The 19,861-nt window shown below is 37.6% G+C and overlaps 1 protein-coding gene across 3 annotated transcripts; it reads right to left on the bottom strand.

Annotated features, from left to right (window-relative positions):
- Window positions 1-2,656: 2,656 nt before the first annotated feature.
- On the bottom strand, window positions 2,657-18,634 carry LOC105678181 (polycomb group protein Psc-like). 3 transcript variants are annotated; one of them, XM_012377289.2, is made up of 4 exons: window positions 18,231-18,634; window positions 10,020-10,157; window positions 8,972-9,543; window positions 2,657-8,195 (listed from the first exon to the last, which is right to left on the bottom strand). In XM_012377289.2, exons 2-4 carry the CDS (start codon window positions 10,135-10,137, stop codon window positions 6,339-6,341), a joined length of 2,547 nt encoding a protein of 848 aa, XP_012232712.1. In that variant the 5' UTR covers window positions 10,138-10,157; window positions 18,231-18,634; the 3' UTR covers window positions 2,657-6,338. The 3 variants fall into 3 exon arrangements, with proteins under 3 accessions (XP_012232712.1, XP_067204239.1, XP_067204238.1); XM_067348138.1 differs by lacking the exon at window positions 18,231-18,634 and adding an exon at window positions 18,031-18,123; XM_067348137.1 differs by lacking the exon at window positions 18,231-18,634 and adding an exon at window positions 15,335-16,533.
- Between the last annotated feature and the right edge of the window lie 1,227 nt (window positions 18,635-19,861).

Here is a 19,861-nt window from a genome sequence, read left to right as displayed (position 1 = left end):
CAGCCCTCTTCACTTCCGACGCACTTCCCCGGGGAGGCTGCAGCCAATCAGCGGTCGAGCTCCGTGGCCGCAGGCCGACTCTCTCCCTTCTAACGTAGCTCGTCGAAGGCATGCGGTGCTGTGTCCTCAAAAAGGGATAGATATTCAAAGAAAGAAAAAGAAGGAAGGTACGTATCGATGTACTTCATACCTTTCCTCTCGACACATAATCCCTCCACTTCAAGCAAATATAACAAAAACTTACTACCTGAGCTGAAAGCCTAATAGAAGAGGGTAAAGATATCGTTTGTTATTCCACGACAGCGATTGATCCAAAAACTCGAACGAGTTCTATGATTTATTTAAAAATCTGAAAATATCAGCGATTGATGCTAGCCGTGGTTTGTGATTCCTCGCGAATCGGTTTGCGATCAATCGTGAAAAATCGCGATTAAACACTGTTCTTAGCGTATACATTATAATTGATGTTGATACATTTGCTGTGTTTAACGAACAACTGAATTATTTTAAAGAAATTGTTATCATTTGTACGAGTCTTGAAAGGAAGATTATTAAGTTGAAACGAAAGTTTGACGAGGTGCCAAAATTTAAACAACCTGTGTTTAACACAACAGTGTGTGTTTTTGTTAAAGAAATGATTGGAGGTAAAAGTCGATAGAGAGAAATATACTTATCACTTAATGATATATGAGCATTCACTCATCAATAATAATCATCAAGCGATGATCATAGAGTTACAGCTATACAGTTAACAGCTACGCGTTCTCCAAGGTGAACGTGTTCGCCATTTTTACGCTCAATCCCAGTTCAAGTTTTATAGTCGTCTTTTTACTTAAAAACTGAATGTGCTTGCTGTGTAAGTATATTCGTCTGTCTCTCACTAGGCAAGGATAAACGTTGCATATAAATTATATATAATGTATTACATATTTTTTTTATATTTTACTTGTACAAGTAAAATATAAAAAAATATTCTATATTGTATTAATGACATATCTTCCGAACAAAACAATAGAGTAGATACCTTTAATAATAAATATCGCTCAACAATTATCGCTTTTCGTTTATTTTATATTTAATTTAATTCGTCGTTTTCATTAAATTAATTTTGATCATTTTTATCGAAACTAAAGAGCGCGTTATGCAGTATATTTTTTGCCTAATTAATTAGTACACCCAAACAATTAACATTTTACATATAGGATCACAATATCTGTATTGCATTTTTTTGTTATAGAAATATTATTAAATCGCTATTTATATAAAAAAAAGATTGCAATTTTATGATTTATTTTTATATTATTAAATGATGATATTCATCAATATTGAATCAATAAACATCCATTAATTCAATGTAAACAGAAACAGCTGCGAACATGAAATATTTTAATATAACTAAATACTATTCGTGACAAATAGAGTTAATAATAATAAATGTCTGAGATTTATGGTTCTTGCAAATACGGCAATTTCTCGATTTGATAATTCATGCAAACGAGTATCCTTGCACGAAATAAAAATGTTATGTTAATAGAGAGAGTATAACTTTCCTCCTTTCATAAGATTTATCCAAATTATCAATTTCTTAATCTATGCAAAAAATAGTAAAATGTGTAAATATGTAATAATGAAAGGTATAACAATGCAATCAAATAATTGTATTTTTCTATACGTAAAAAAATGCATTAATTATTTTATATCAATCCTAGTATAGAAATTTTCAGACTTATACTTACGTTATTAGTAGCGTGCTTCAGTACGGATCATTTATGTTTTCCGACAAAATTGAGTATCTTCTTGGTTTCCGTGATTTTTTGCAACGTGTTATTCGTCAGATAATAAATGTATATTTACAATTACGTATTAAAAAATGTAACAGAAAAATAGTTTTAAAAATCTGTCTTCTTCCTTTTTCGTCCTCTTCGCAAATGAAAGCGAGAAACGTGGCTTTCATGTGTGAAATGATAGTTTTTATTCAATTTGTTCTTCCTTCTCATATTAGCGCATCGCTCTACCGATGGAAAAAGTCCGCAATAGTTAATTAATATGATCTCATAACAGGGAACCAAAAATTGATTTTAAAAATATCGTTAGCTTTTCTTTTTCCTTTTTTATTCTCCCTTTTTTTTGCATTTATTAACTGTTTCGTTCTCATTTCTCTTTTCACTTTATCGTTTTAAATATAGTATTTTGTTAATTAATATTTGAATTTTTTCATTATATTTTATTTGTCTTTCTTCTCTCGACAAGTTTGTGAAAAAAATTGCACGTGTTTTATTCACTTATTATTAATTACGTTTTTTTCACTTATTATGTTGTTATTAATTGATTCTGGGATGTATTATGTCAAAATCAAGAATATACAACCTTGCAATTTTATTTATACTAAAACATTTTAGTTTGCAAAAAAATTTGAAATTTATAGCTTATGCTTTTATTTTTTTATGTTAAAAAATATTTTTTAGGTACAAATTTTTGTTTACCCATTAAAAGATTTATGAAAAGAAAGATTCAGAAATTTATACTATCTAAATAAATACTAATTGCAAAATTCTGGACAAAAAAGCATTTTAATCAAAATTGTCAAGTTTGCACATTTGCGTTTTTGGCACAATGGCAATGTTGCACATATGAAAAAGATATGCAGTCTTCGATGTAAAGTTTCGTGTAAGTAAGTCGCAACGTATATTTATCTACACAGTGGTTACATTGTACTATCAAAGCATTTAACAACGAGTTTAATGGTTTAAAAAACTCCTTGCACAAATACGAATACTGGCTTTATCTCGATAAACTTTTTAAGATACATCATACCAAAGTGTTTATATTTAAAACCATGCTTCAGCATTATCCTTCTGCATGCGGACCTTAAAAAATTACAATACAAACGACGAGGAAGCAACCATTCAGGGAAATTGAACAATTTATTATCAAATACGCATCGTTTATTTTCAAATCGCAATTATAGTTTGTCTCACGTGTGCGATTTTGCTGCGTACTTTCCAAACGCACGAGTTACGTCTCAGAGCAATTACATTGACTCTATCTTATATCGTAAGCGCATGGAAGCAAATCCGGTTTTAAACATTCACGGTTTCTTTATCATTCGCTGCGATTCGCATCTCGAAACATGACAGTTGTGCACACTTACAGGAAATTTTGATGCTCATTCGATTAATCTCTTCACACCGAACTAAACATGAAAAGTTTACGTTATCTGCCATTTGATGTTGTATTTTGTAATTGGTCATTTTTTTTTTTTTCCCGAAGTTTATTCAAGAGTATTCTACAATTTCTGATCCACTGTGCGTGGAGCTTCCTGGAATGTATGATTATTTAATAAAGATATTGGCGTTTATTCTTTATTAGAATATTCGGCATTCCTTTATATGGGGAGTATAGAAGCAAAACTCACATTTCCCATTTTTCAAAACTCTTGGTAAAGTTAGAAAATTTTCAAACAACAATTTGAACAAAGAATTCCGAATCTTTTCATTTTTTTCAATTTAAAATTATTAAATGTTTTTAGTTCTTTCTTATTCCTTTTTAAATCAATATTGAAAGAAATGTTAATAATATGAGCTTTGCTTTCATACATTAAATATAAATACATACTATGAATTATCTTGATACAGGAAATATAAAATGTATGTCGCTCGAATTCGAAAGTTAAACAAGACTCGTTAAAAAAGATTTCATCTTCTCAAATGGCGTGAAATTTTAAACTTTTCCACCACTTATCGGTCAGTTTAAGGCCTAAGCGTTAATGCTTGTCAGTCAGAAGACGCCGTTTTTTTTTTTTTTTGGTCATGGTCGCGCACCGAAATATGCGCTCGCAATTTCAGCCACGCTTGCGTAATCGGATCTCGCGACATTTGTTTTTCTTTTTTTATAAATGCCACAAAAATGTGTTGTTATAAAAACATTTCGTCTCGTGGACGTCTATATGCGCTACAGAGAGTCCCTCCGGGGAATCACAAATCACGCACACGCAATTCGTATGTGTCTGTACGACTAGTCTACCTATCTTTTATAACTCAATCGTGTTAGTTCGCCGAATGCGTTGGATCAATTATACGTTTACGCTAAGTGATAACTAAATTGCACTAATACATTGCACACGTTCTCTGGCGTTCTTTGGCATCTCTACGAATCATTATATGCAAGTATATTTCGCTAATCGTAAGTTCTGAGAAAGAAAAGGGAGAAAGGAGGTGTGATGAAAGGAGGGAATAAAGGGGGAGAGAGGAGAGAGAAAGAGAGAGAAAGAGAGAGAGGGGGGAGGAAAGAGAGAAAGAGAAGTATATAGCCCAACGTAATAGGCCCGTGCGAACACTCGAGAAAAAACATCTCGTCTTGATCGTATGAATTCAAGTCTCGGATAAATTTTCTAAGTGTCGCGCGTAACATACGCGAACGATAACAGAGTTCTTGACTCTTGTATAATACGATCATATTCTATTACGTTATTTACTTACATCTTTGGAATCGTCCAAAAGGAATTAATGATTATTACATATGTATTTCGTAGTTACTTTTAAATATTTTGAATGTTTCTAACAAACAAACGTTTCAAAAACATACTACAACTAAATCAACAAACAAATAACTGAAATAATTCAACAATTGTAAATATATATAATAAAATCGCAGAGAATTTTTCTGATCAACTAAAATCCATCATCTTCCATATCGGATAATAGTATTTGATACGGTGTAGGGTGAGTGTGTGTGTGTATGTGTGTGTGTGTGCGTGTATGCGTGTTCGTTACGTAAACATGATATAAGATAACATGATGGGTATAAGATCAATTAAAAATAAGTATAACAAAAATTTGCAAACAGATGGATGCCCAGCTTGTCGCTGACCATTGTTTCGAGAATTCCTACATAATAAATATTAAAAACTTACCGTAGAAGTTTTCGAGTACTCGATTCTAACTCTTTGCTCGCTTCTCGCCAGCTTCGAGTACTCGCACAGTCCTACCGCAGGAACAATGGACTACTATCTATATCTGTTGTCATCCGCGCACGTTTCATCATTTATGCAGCAAAATGCACGCAGATGATATATGTATATATTATATATATATATATAATAATTCGTTCTCATCGATATTGGATACGGCGTTTTGTCACAGATTTTCCTCGCAACGGTTTTCATTTGTCGAATCGATACGCCGGTAACTATAGTGAGTATAGTGCGCGACGCGGGTCAGGCATACATTATTACAGACACCACATACACAGTTTTGATATATCTAGGTAACAATAATCCGATGAGTAATTGCTGATTATTTTTCCCCTCGAAAGAGCGCGTTCACGGTGTAATCACGTCGAAGGTAATACGACTATGCGCCTCTCAGTCATCCGAGCCGAAGAGACGGAGATGAGTAGATCGTTTAAAAGTCTTGCTATCATATTCGATCTGTTTGATTTTCATTGGAATCACAGTAAAATCTTATCGCATCTTGCGGAAAATTTCAACTAGATCCAAACAATTGCAACACAGAGCACAGCAACATATCGACACTTATGCGTTTTAGGAACACTGGCCCGTCAACGTGCGAGCAAACTACAAAGAGTACTTCATGATATATCCAATAAACATTATTTGCAGATTGTTTGAGAAACTTTTTAACCCAATTATTTTAAAAATTTTATTGAATACTATTTAATAATTAATCTTTAAAATAAAGTTCTATTAAAGTAAGTAAATTTGATTTGAGATTAAATGGAGAATAAGATTTTATCTGTTTGCATTCTTCAAGTTTAGTTTGTAAAAAAATGACATTTTTAATTCGCATTTTTTGAAAAAAATATGACTGTAAATTATACAATGAATTTATAAGTAAAGTTTAATGGATACGTCATGGAATACTCTACATTTTTGTGAATATATCAACTTGTGGATTTCTGAACTCGATATAAAATCGAGTATTTTTTTCGTCAAGAGGAACATATTAATTGCTGGGAGTATTATGTGCCCTAGAATAATAATTACAAATCAATGCGTTACAAGTTATTCTCCTTTATCTGTAAGACTCTTCGATCAATCTTGCGATCAATCTCGTGACAAAATTATTTAGAACTTTTCGATCAACCTGATTACGTCACCGAACGCTATCAACGAGTCACTGGAGAAATGAACAGAAAACAATTGGTAACGTACTACCTTTGGATTTTGGTCGTATAGGAATTCCGTCTCTCGTGGCACTCTCCGTCTCCCAACGACGAGACCCGGCGAAGAAAATAAAGCGTAGGGAGCGTGAAAAAGCGAAGGGAGTGTGTGCGGAAGGAGAGAAAGAATAAATTACATCGATGGATCAAAGAAGGATTTACGGAGGCTGCTGAGAGACGGTGTTGAAGTAATTAGCCCTTTGATTACGGTACTGAGAGGCCACGACGGCCTGAGGATTCGGAATATGCCGGACTCCGAGATTGGGCTTGATCTTCATACCGAAGCCGGAGATGCGCTGATGCGGCTGCGGTATGCGCAGGGCAACTTTACTGGCGGCGGCGTGGATGTTCGCGGAGGCCAACGCAAACGGCTCTACCGCTGTCGGGTTCTTCTCGATCAGCGTGCTCAGGCAGCCGCTCAGGCGGGACACCGCGACGTCCGAGAGAGTTCTCAGATTCGACTCCTGCTGTGCCGCTCCCTTGCGGTGCTGGTCCGCAAATTCTTTGGATTTGCGAAGAAAGCCGCCGGCGCCGCCGATCATAGATCGCGCCGCCTTCGACGACGGCAACGACGATATCGAGCAGGACGAGGGCGAGGAGGAGGAAGAAGAGGACGAGGAAGAGGGTGACGAGGAAGATGAAAAAGTGACCAATCTACCGCCGCCAGGTAACGTGGCGGACAGGTCGAGGGCGTTGTCATTGGCAACGGTGCCGCCACTGCTGAGGTCTAACGGCGTCTCGTACTTGGAGGCGGCGTTGGACATCAGCACGCCGCTAGTCGCGGCGAAGTCGGAGGGTTTGGCGACGCGCAGCGGCGCCAACGGCGGCGGTTCCTTCTTTTTCGGCGCGGAAACCGGCGCGGAGACGGAAACGGAAGTAGAGGCGGACATCGACGTGTCGCTCGCGGATGCGGATCGTTCCTCCTTCGTCTTGGACATGATACTCTTGAGCGCATCGCGCATCTGCTTCTCCGCCAACAGACTTCGCACGCGGTTTGCCTTGCTCTCGCGCAATTGCTTCTCCAGCTTCTCGCGGTCCAGGCTGCTCGCCTTGTCAACGCTACTGTGCGCGCGTTGCTTCGCCGTCTTGTCGCCGCTAATCTCCTTGATGGCGACCAGACCTAATCGCCGCAGGATTTCCTCATCCTTCTTCGGCCTTTCCGGCTCGTCGTTATTTTCCGAGATCTCGATCGGTTCCGATTTCTCGTTGCCGGTCGTTTTTTCCGCCGCCGCGTCCTCACTCTGAGTGTTGATATTTTGCGCGATACACACGACTTCATCGGGAATGCTGTCGATGATGTCCTCGATCGTTTCCTCCACGTCCACCGTCGCGCACTCCTTAGGCGTAATTTCCTCTTTGGCTATTGAACTTGCCGCCGTCCAACGTTGTTGTTGGGTGATCGCCTTGATCTTTTCGCGCCTGACCGATCGTAGCTGTAGCAGTTTCTCCTTCGCTTGGTTGTTCGCGTTCATACCTCCGCCGTTGCCGCTGTTGCCGCTGTCACTGCCGCCGCCGCCACCAACGGTTCCTGCGCCAGAGGTGATCCTCGGGGGACGTGGTGTCAGGCGGACTTTGAGCTTCAGCAGATCCTCGCGCGGCGTCGTAGTGATTTCCGCGATCACTCGTTTGTTTCGTCGCTTGCGTCTTTTTCGGTGCTCCAGCCTTGTCAGATCCTTGCTCTTCGCGCTCTCCTGCGATTGATTATTCGCTGGAAGCTCGGCAGACGGGGGATCGGGGGTTCGCATGACAGGCGTCACCTCGCACCGCGGCTTCTTCGTCCTCGTCTCCTTGTCCGTGTTCGTTTCGAGAGCGCGAGGAGGTTCCACGCCACGTGCTTCCGCTTCCGGTTCGCGCGCGCTGGGCTTAGGGCTTGGTGGTGGAGTCGGCGGTCTCTGCATGTTCTCGATCGTCGGCGGACCGTCTTTCGTTGCGTCATCTTTATATGAAGGAACTCTTGAAATCGAGACCGCCTCCTCCTTACGCAACACCCGGTAGAACAATTTCATTGGCAGTTCCTGCAACAGACGAGCCATTGCGCCGCTTTTGATAATATGCGCACTGCCGGGTCCAGGCTCGATTTTAGCAAATATAGAATCCGATTTAAATTTGTTTGACCGGCATTTCTTGAATTTGAGATAATTAGATTTTTGGAGAATCTTTCACCGCTAATTCTTTGGCTAAATAAATCATTATTTTTATTACGAACGGGAAACAAATTTTAATCGACGATAAAAAATAACGCACTTGCGAAAACTAACTTTTCCGGAAAATTATTTATACAACAATTTCTTTCCTCGCTGCTCAGCGAGTTTATTTTTTCGAGTGGAACTTGTCTAAAATTTTCTAAATTAATGTTATCAAACATATGTAAATTCATGATATAACACATAGCTTTAAAATATGAAAATTAAATATAATACTAATTAAAATATAATAAATAAAATATTCTTATTATTAACTCTCAAGTAGGTACTGTAAAGTTACACACGTATCTACATGTTAGCAATATCGTTTATTTCTACCAAATTTGAAATTAAGTTTTTAAAACTCAAGGATTTAAGATTTTCAACAATAATAATTGAAAACAATCTGTTCCATTTTTTTAAGAAAAAAAAAAATTGAAAAATACGAAAGAAGAATTCGAAATCATTCATGCGATCAATAAACGAAATCAAGCCGCACATCTAAATATCTAAAATTTTATATAAACTTAGCCTGTATCCGGCATCGATAGAATCGATCGTTCGCCGTACATGAAGCCAAACACACTATTATATATGTATTAACTAACCTTTTTCCAACGAAATATGCAAGCGAGGTCCAGGAGCGTCCAAGAGGGGTCGAGCGAGTGCATGCTCTTCTCATCAGGATGCTGCGTGTCGTTTTGCTGATACGTAATTTCTATTCTATTATTAACACCATTGACAGTCGCGTTGGCCTCTTCCCATCCTCTCTTCAGCATCAGCAGTCTCACCAGATGACGCACCGTCACGGCAGCCGGACACTTGAGATATCGTGTGCTCCCACCGCCTCCTCGCGACGTCTCTTCGGTCGTCGATGAGCCGTGCTCTTCCTTCGGCGTCTCATCTTCCGCTTCGTCCAGCTCTTGCAGACTCAGACTGACGAGGTCGTCCAAAGTCAAATCTAGAGCGCCCACGGCAAGCGTCAAGGGCGGACATTGCGGGTTCACCAGGCGAAAGTGACGTCTGCGCTCGAGTTCCGATCGAAAAAGACCGGGCACCGCTAGATACACCAATCGTTGGAGTCGCGTGTCCGGCAGAAGCGGCGGCGACGCCGCGACGTTGCACACAGGACACGCTCGAGCACCGCTACTCAGGCGTCGAACGATACAACCTCTGCAAACTGACGATTCGTGCCCACGTGAGGAAAAGATGGACACAGCGCAGCGAAATCGTATTCCGAAATGCATGCGATCAACTCGAGTGGTCGTGATATTATGATATTTATTAAAGGTAATTTGTTTAATTAAATAAATTATTAAATACGTAAAGCAAAAGAGATGGTCCACGGAATATTTAAACAATTTTCCTAGATTTGAAAGTACGAAAAAATGTTAAGGACATAATTTGCATAATTTTATGAGGTAAAATTATGATGTAGAAAGAATATTCTATTCTATGATGCAGAATAAATCTATCTTACAATTACATGCCAAATACGTGTATCCTTTTATTGAAAAAAAAATCACGTTGACCGTCGGAAATATTTATCTTGAACGAAAATTTACTCTCTTCCCGCATCAGATTTGCACTTTTCAATAATCAAACGCACGGTAATTAATGATAAAAAATGGTAATCGTGCTAAGCAAAATACTAACATGAATGCAAACATTCCACAAGAGTCGTAGCGTCTATGAGGTATCCTCTGCATAGGGGACATACGATATGTTCATTCAAATCTTTGACCAGCGGCTTCTCCCTTTCCTTTGCCTCCATATTGCTGGCTCGTGCTGAAACTGTGTAAGCCGGTTGTTAATCCATCACGAATAATTCATTTGTGTGCACAATTTGCATAATTTTATAAGACATAATTATGAGGTAAAAAGAATATTCCGTCATGCGGAATAAATCCACCTTACAATTACGTAAGCTGCCCGTTGTACGAGTTGTTCACACACAATTCTGTATGCGAGTTAATTGTTTATACAGTTTTCTAATCATCTTGCAAAAGTTAATATTTATTATGTTACTTTTAAACTTACAGTTTTATTTGAAACGAAAAAAAAAAAAAATCGACATTGAGTTTATCTTTTTATAACTTGTAAAAGACCTGTGATCAGTATTGTAAGCCGTACGTGCACGCGCAAAAGCGCGCAGCAACGCATGTACACGCAATCATATATGCATTACTATTGTAGCGCTGTGCCAGCGCGCGGCGAACTGCTCGTTTGCTCAAGAGCGACTCACGGCGCACGATTTCCATGTGCATCGGTGCACAATGCCGACGTACATACACATCTATTAGGCGAGGAGTGCGGAGATCCCGAGGGGAAACGTGCCGACGTGGCGTGAGAAACTTTAAGGTCTATCTCTTAAAGGGGATGGTTTCGCTACTCTTTTCGCTTGTCACGCGCATCCAGCACGATAATTCCGAACCAGTAAACACGCGTCCGGCCTCTCGTAATGGCATGCAGGTGTAAGTGCGTGTCATCGTGTACCATTTTTATTTGTGCGCGTCCATTTGTGTGCGTTCTATTCGACATTAAAAATAAGAAAAGAAGAGTGCCTTTCGTGTCGAATTTTCTATCAAAAGGCACGAGTGTTTGAAATCAATTTTCATGGCCAATTAATGAAGAGAATTATTGAGATAATTAATAAAATTAATTTGTATCATGTAGATACGTAGCTTGTGTTCGTAATTTTCAAGTTTTTCTATAATCTATTCAAGTATTAAAAAACTATTGATATCAAACAGTGTATATACCTAAAACGGAAAGCTAGTACACGAGCGGAAACTCGAGGTCTCTTAATACTTTCAAAAAAATTGTTGTATATATTAAATAAAAAAAACTGTCGTATATACAGGGTGATTCAGAACAACCCAGGTATCCTTGCACAGACGTATTCCTGAGTTAATTCTGAGACGATTTTTCCTTTACAAAAATTTTGTCCGCCGCTTATTTTTCAAGTTATAAAAGAAAAAAGTTATCAAATCACGGGACGAATACAGAAGATAGGCAGGAGCGGCGCAACTGGGCGCAACTCCATTCGACACGGGTGATTACGGGACGCACGTGCGATCAAACACACGTGATGAAACACGCGCCACACACACACCGCGCGCGCGCACGCACGCACGCACAACTTTCTCTCTCTCTCTCTTTCTTTCTTCCTCCCTCTCGCTCGCTCACTTACTTTTACAAATTCGACGTCTTCATTCTGTTTGACGGATAAATAATTTTACTGGAGATAAGCAATAAAAATTTACACAGCACTTGACATGCAACAAATCCATACCGAGATTTATAAGACATACATTTTTTTTTGTGTATCACGTATCGAATTTACTCACGTAAATGAATGATTTATAAATCAATTCATTACTATTAATCACTGCCGAATAATCATATTCCGCTTACTTTTATTAAGAAAAAAGTACATACTACATGCAATTACAGTAATCAATACTTTCACAGATTTACATACACTCACACACGAATCTATCGGTTTGTTATTACTACCGATTAATTATTCGGTGACTAAAAATTATTCGAAGGATACGCCTAACGTTTACACAACGCACGTAGCTCGATGCGGAGACAGTACTCTATGTAAACAATGAACCAGATTATGTTTTTATTGAAAAGTATTGTTACACCTGTGCTTTTGCCGCTGATGCTGTGTGTTACAGCTGACGGACCGATCAATAATATCGATCGGTCACTATAAGTTCAAGCCGTATGGCATTTGTAAATAAACAAGTTGTTGCTAAGAAAATGTAAACAATCGATATTATCGATCGGTCCGTCAGCTGTAACACACAGCATCAACGGCGAAAAGCACAGGCGTAACAATACTTTTCAATAAAAACATAATCTGGTTCATTGTTTACATCGATTACTGTCTCCGCATCGAGCTACGTGCGTTGTGTAAACGTTAAGCGTATCCTTCGAATAATTTTTAGTCACCGAATAATTAATCGGTAGTAATAACAAACCGATAGATTCGTGTGTGAGTGTATGTAAATCTGTGAAAGTATTGATTACTGTAATTGCATGTAGTGTGTACTTTTTTCTTAATGAAAGTAAGCGGAATATGATTATTCGGCAGTGATTAATAGTAATGAATCGATTTATAAATCATTTATTTACGCGAGTAAATTCGATACGTGATACAAAAAAAAATGTATGTCTTATAAATCTCGGTATGGATTTGTTGCATGTCAAGTGCTGTGTAAATTTTTATTGCTTATCCCCGGTAAAATTATTCATCCGTCAAACAGAATGAAGACGTCGAATTTATAAAAGTAAGTGAGCGAGCAAGAGAGAGAAAGAGAGAGAGAGAGAGAGAGAGAGAGAGAAAGAGAGAAAGTTGTGTGTGTGTGTGTGTGTGTGTGTGTGTGTGTGTGTGTGTGTGTGGTGTGTGGCGCGTGTTTCATCACGTGTGTTTCATCGCAACGTGCGTCCCGTAATCACCCGTGTCGAATGGAGTTGCGCCCAGTTGCGCCGCTCCTGCCTATCTTCTGTATTCGTTCCGTGATTTGATATCTTTTTTCTTTTATAACTTGAAAAATAAGCGGCGGACAAAATTTTTGTAAAGGAAAAATCGTCTCAGAATTAACTCAGGAATACGTCTGTGCAAGGACACCTGGGTTGTTCTGAATCACCCTGTATATTATTAAAAAAAAAGAAATAATATCTATCAAAAAATTACCTTTTTTAAAAAAAGGTAAAAAAAAAGACGCCAAGTACACGCTCTTATCACAACTAAAACAAAACAGTATTGTTTTACTTTTCAAAAAAATTGTCGTATATATTAAACCTTTCAAAAAAATGTGGTATCAGGAAATGGCACCAAGTGGGACTAAAGAACTATGAAAAAACTTGAACACTATTTCTATAAAACTCTTGTACATAAAGCTCTCGTATATATAATTAATTATATTATACACTATATTTTATCATATTTTACATGTACTATACTATATATACTATATATATTATTAAATATACTATATATATTATAAAAAAATTTTTTAAATATTTAAAAAATAAAAATATTTATTAAAAAACGCAAAAAAACTTGGCGCTGCTACAGTAAACTACATGTTAATTTCATTACTTTGAGGTGTAGCAGCGCCAAGTTTTTTTGCGTTTTTTAATAAATATTTTTATTTTTTAAATATTTAAAAAATTTTTTTATAATATATATAGTATATCTAATAATATATATAGTATATATAGTATAGTACATGTAAAATATGATAAAATATAGTGTATAATATAATTAATTATATATACGAGAGCTTTATGTACAAGAGTTTTATAGAAATAGTGTTCAAGTTTTTTCATAGTTCTTTAGTCCCACTTGGTGCCATTTCCTGATACCACATTTTTTTGTAAGAAGTATATAGATTAGCTTTTTTTGAAAATTTTAATATACCTATACGACAGGTTTTTTTGAAAGGTTTAATATATACGACAATTTTTTTGAAAAGTAAAACAATACTGTTTTGTTTTAGTTGTGATAAGAGCGTGTACTTGGCGCCTTTTTTTTACCTTTTTTTAAAAAAAGTAATTTTTTGATAGATATTATTTCTTTTTTTTTTAATAATATATATACGACAGTTTTTTTTATTTAATATATACAACAATTTTTTTGAAAGTATTAAGAGACCTCGAGTTTCCGCTCGTGTACTAGCTTTCCGTTTATGTAACGCGTCGTTAAGCACTCTCGCGACCCGTTCGATCGCGTGCGCTTACGGTACGCTTAATAATTTTCTTTCACCCATTCGAGACATTACCTTTCGTCCGCTTTTCCGATAATTTCTCGTCTATCAAAAATTGAGGCGTTTTTTTCTAGTTAAAAATTTCGCAAGACCACGCAAGAACGTAGTCAAAAATTGATAGAGAGCAAACCTCTTTTCATTGATATAATAAACAGAATGAAATATTATAGCTTATTTATCTGTTTATTAATTTTAGTATTAATCTGTTTTCTAAACATAATTAATCATGCATTCTTTAGTTATTGATGTTATCTGGTGGAAAAAAAACATACTTATTTTATCGATAATGATCGTAATCGCTGATTACTTAATCGAGAAATTTATCGTAACGATTCGTTGATATCGATAATAGCAAAAGATATAGTTGAAATTATATCAACGAGTCATTTAAATTATAGCTGTATTTGCTATAATTGCATTATGTTTATAATTGCATTATGTTTATAATTGCATTATGTTTATAATTGCATTATGTTTATAATTGCATTATGTTTATAATTGCATTATGTTTATAATTGTATTATATTTTAAAGGTAAAAGATTTTCCCTTCATTAAATCGTACGTTTGTAATATGCTATATCATTATCGTTCGTTACTGATATTACAATTAGAAGTTGTGTACGTCGTTAAGTAATGAAGTATCGTTAATTATTAGGTATAGCATTCTATTAAACAGCACATGTTTCAAGACTTTAGTGTATGATTTGTCTAAAATAAATAAAATTAATTATCAAGGTTCAATATTTCTGTTCTATGTATATACTAAATTAGTTCTAACAATATTTATCATTTCCAGTCAATTTCATTTTGTGTTTTACAAGATTTTTTGTTTAGTTTATGTTTATAATCTTTTTTCTATGGATAAATAAAATTCAATAATATACCTAAAATATGATATAAACATTTTTTTACACTTAATTCTCTGCCCACACTGTGATGTGGATAATTTTGTTGTCAATCATAGCGTTAACTACAGAAGACGACTTATGCTATATTTTTTAAAATATAAAATTGACTGAAAATTACAAATATTGTTGAAACTAATCTAGGATACTCAGAACAGAAATATTAAACTTTGAGCTATTCAATTTTATTTATTTTAGACAAATCATCCTCTAAAGTCTCGAATCATGTATGAATAACCTGCAAAATAAAAAATTTTCAAAGGTGTAGTAGATACTTACTAAGGCATTCACATTCACCAACATATCACTTATTTCATTTAATACGAATTTCTAACAAATTTGGTCACTCGCACTACACTGCTCTGGATTGATAAGCAGTCTTGAGTGTGCACCAAAATAACAGAACAATGTAGTGCGAGTGACTAAATTTGTTAACCGAATTCACTATTATTACTTTTTTATAACACTTTCTGATCTGAAAGGTTATGTAAAAATGTCAAATCGTAAGCGCACGCAGCGCGGCTTCTCAGCGCCATCAGCGCACCTAACGTCAGAAATCGGAAACTGGACATTTTAGCAGGACATTTTAGCTGGACATTTTTATCGTATTATTTTATATTATGGCGCGAGACACTACCGTGTCTCTTGATTAGACATTTCGACTTTGGACTATTATAACTTTTTTTCTACAGCACCTATAGTAAAAACAAGCATACTTTTCTATATAATTTGGGTATGCGCTATCGATTGAGCCTATTATCAACTCAATCGGCCCAGCCGTTATTGAGATCCGATAATCTCGGCTCGTCTCAACTTTCGGGCTCGCGTAAAGATACACGGTCGGTCTTGCGCTGCGCGTGAACTTGGCGCGAGACACTACCGTGTCTCTTGATATATAATACACGTGTGTACGTGTGTATGTGTGTATGTGTTTTCTTATAGCAATAAGGTAAAATATAATTCCTATTTGCAGTCACCGTATAATTGTATATTTTTAAAATTTTATTTAAATGAAGGCTACATTAGTGGTGACATAATAGATCATAAAGAATTAATAGTTTTAAAAATAAAAATCAATCACCATCTGTGCGATATATCGAACATTATATAGCCATATGAAAACTATTTTGGCTTGTGAATAATCCGTCAAAGCTAGAAACACGACAAGAGGGGATGATCACTTCTTAGCTCCCATATATTCCTACGAAAGTGAGAGTGAATGAGTAAATGAGTGTGTGTGTGAGTGAAAGAGAGAGAGAGAGAGAAAGAGAAGAGAAGAGAGAGATGGAGAGAAGACACGGGCGCCAAGTCCAGAAAACGTTCCTCGCATACCGTGACTCGTCGGAAATCGAGTCACGTGTCATCGCTCGCGCCGGATAAACAAACTCGCGAGGTCAGACGAATGCGGATCGATCCCAAGATTTCTGAGTTGCTGTCGCGAAAAACCAAAAAGGACGAGTAGAATATCGAGTTTTCTATTTTCGGCTGCTTAAAAAGCTAATAACGACCGATCGAATCTTGGCTTTCAGAAAATTCTAATTATTGAATTCTAAACGAAAAATTCTAAATTTTTTAAAGTTTTCCTTTATATTGGAATTGAAATTTTATATTATTTATCCAAACTGTTATCAAGCTTGTTATTATATAAACTTATACTAAAAATATGTTATTAATTTGTCAACCTCCAAAAAATAGGAATTTATTTAAAAACAAAACCACATATAAAAAAATTTTCCACGTTTTCGAATTTATTCTGAACATGCTCCGAAGTTACCTAAAACTATCAATTTTTATGAGAAAGTCGCGAAATAGATTGTATACAAGATCATGTTGCAAATGGATGTTGAAACCAAAAATAAAATTTTTGTTCAAAATGCTCGAAATTTTTATAAATTCAAAATATTTTAAAGATATCGTGGTAGCTAATAAAAACTGAAAAGTTTCGTATTATATTCACCTCTTACATGTTCCATATATAAAATAAGTGAAGCGTTAAAACAGTTTAGAAAAGAAGAACAAAAAATTGGACGATAAAAAAATAGCGTAATATACTTTCAGTCAGGTTTGGTGTGCTACATGAAAGAAGAAAATGCAAATTATATTTTTTTATCGTATTATATTATACGAATTTTGTAACTATAGGCTCTTTGGTAATTTTGGAATCATTCTACAAATAAATAAAATATTATGATGCTATTATTGTTGCAGTCCATTATTTCACGGAATATTTAATTGGTGTGTTTGAATGCACAATAAAACGAGGCGTGCAATAAATTCATTAATCATAAAATAAAGCAAAACCTACAATATTTTAAATTAAATTTTAAATTAAAATAAAAACTGATTTAAACTGATTTAAAAATAAAAAAAATTTTAATTTGTCCATATAATTAGAAAATATATTTAGCATAATCATATTTTTGTTCGAATATAAAAAAATGCACAAAGTGAATTATTGCACGAAACGTATGGTACCTTGTTTGCGAAAAGTCTGGAAAAGTCTAGTTAAATATTTGATTAACAAGAAGTGCAAACACGAGTGTCGAGTAAAATACGATAGATATATCCAACGTTAAATGGTTAATAATTTGCATTTTCACATGTATTCTGCGGCATTAAAACGGTTAACATTTTTGTGCACCAATAATTGCGTCCATTTAAATATGCGTTTCAACTGTTTAAAAGGAATAAAATTTAAACGTAGGTATTATTTTTCTTTCTACATTCGCATCATTCGTCGTGCGTCAAATCATTGCGATATGATAGGTAAATTATCACTCGTGATGCTACGGGGAGGTGCATATATCATGCGCACTATCCTTTTACATTATTCGTACTCCGAAAGATAGCGCGGCTCCGATCGACTAGCGCACAACTACGCGCACTTGAGACAGCCTTATCGCTCGCAATGATCCAAAAGTGACATCCGAGGTTCGAGGTCGTGAGTGCAAGTTCTCTCAGGTGGGAGACGATACCTTTTATTCAGGCATGGACTACCATGACCCCCTACTACCGTTACGGAGCAACGCGTTACAGCACCACCACCACACGATGAGTACACACCAAACCTGACTGCGCGTCGCATACACCGAAACGGAGCCGCGCGGCGTGTCGCTCCGAATCAGGCACGGACATTCTACAAAAGAGAGTGCATATGCAAATTAGCAGCACTTACCAGCAGCGTTGCCGAGGAGATGGTCGTCGTCGTCGTCGTCGTCGCTCCCGGAGGTGGAAAGTAGCGGCGGACGTGGCAACGACGACACAACGGCGGTGGCGGTGGCAATGACAGCGGCAGCGGTAGCGACGGCGGCGGCGGCGGCGGTGGTGGCGATGGCAGCAGTAGTGGTGGCCGCGACCGCGGCCACGGCGAGGAGGTGGCAACGCCGCTCCGTCCGTCGCCGTGCAACGGCGCCCCGGCCCCGAGGCGTCCGATAGCGCTCGTTGCTCGTACTCGTCGCTCTCGGTGTCGCTTCCCTTCCCGTGCACGACGTAGGCGAGCACGAGTTGTCGTCGAGTCCTTTGACTCCGGACAGATAGGCGACGCGCGGCGATTGCGGCCACGTAGCATCACGTTCCCATGTCGGCCGTTATGTTAACGACACAACGACCGCGTATGTGTGCGCACGTATCGCGCACTAATTGTAGTCGTCGTGTCGAATACCGCCGGTCGACGTGCGTTCTCGCCTCACTGTACGATCACCGTCGGTGATCGCGCGCCGCGCGGCGTTTCTCGCCGTTAGTCAGTTCGCTGTACTCGTCCTTCAGTCATCTACCACGTCGATCGACCGGTGCGAGTCGAACCGAAGAGCGCGCGCGCACACTCGCCGTTTCCCCTCTCGAGTTTCCCATCCCGTCTGCCCCCTCACACCCCCACGCATCCCTACGCGCGACTTTCGCGCGAGAGCTACGCCGTGCCTTGCTCCGTAATGTTACCGTTGTTTTTCCGACCAACTAACTGGTTACAAGAACACGAACGGTACATGCGAGCAACATTGCGATTGATTATTATCGATGAGGAAGGAAAAAAAAAAGAGAGGAAAAGATGAAAAGAAAGAGCGCGAGCGCGAAAAGCTGCGGTTGCGCTGAATCGTCGGCGATAGTCGCCGCGGTATTTTGATATTCGTACGATTAAGAAAACAACGACGCTGTACGGAAAGAGAAGGTGCCTCGTATCGACCCCGCCTAAACCCCGCCTCGCTGCAACGAGTTGCACGAACGACGCCGAGCGTCGGCGGACGTCCGCGAACACGCGTTTCTTTCGATGATTCTATAGCGTCGTCTTGCTCCCATTTATTCGCGCATCTCTGTCATTATGTCCCCTCTCTATCCTACTTGCCTATCCATCGTAATCAAAACCGATTTTTACCGTAATCAAAACCACCTATATTCTACGTATGGATCGCATGTTACGCCGTACGTTATTGATCGATCGATCAATTGATCTATACGATCTATTAAAAATTGATTCTTTAGATCGCGACATCCACTCACAATCTCTGATACTCACGATCACTTTAACATATCTTCGACACGTCTAGAATCAATAATGCTTTTCTTCAATAATCTTAAAAAATCATCGATGTAATTTCAGATTGTTTCTAGGTTGGCTCAAATTTCTATCACAAACCATTTGCACTTCTGCTGTAAGTTTAATGAGATTTAGCTTTAATTCATCGGATTGTAAAGGTGAGTTATAAAGAGAGATAATCAATACAGACTCAATCGATCTAAAATACAATTTATCAATCAATCTTTCTCAAGTGCTCACTGTATACACGATGTTTGAAAAATAATGAGATTAATTTT

The sequence above is a fragment of the Linepithema humile genome, chromosome 1 (assembly GCF_040581485.1).
Source record: "Linepithema humile isolate Giens D197 chromosome 1, Lhum_UNIL_v1.0, whole genome shotgun sequence".
NCBI classification, from domain to species: domain Eukaryota; kingdom Metazoa; phylum Arthropoda; class Insecta; order Hymenoptera; family Formicidae; genus Linepithema; species Linepithema humile.
Note: the sequence above shows the minus strand (reverse complement) of the source record. Positions and strands in the feature narration are given on the sequence as shown.

What these genes read in the sequence shown, in the direction of transcription:
- LOC105678181 (XM_012377289.2), bottom strand. Translation starts at nt 10,137, where the DNA reads ATGGAGGCAAAGGAAAGGGAGAAGCCGCTGGTCAAAGATTTGAATGAA. An exon ending in TGTGGAATGTTTGCATTCAT is followed by an intron (nt 9,544 to 10,019) that starts GTTAGTATTTTG and finishes ACGAATCGTCAG; the next exon opens with TTTGCAGAGGTTGTATCGTT. An exon ending in GCATATTTCGTTGGAAAAAG is followed by an intron (nt 8,196 to 8,971) that starts GTTAGTTAATAC and finishes CGTCTGTTGCAG; the next exon opens with GAACTGCCAATGAAATTGTT.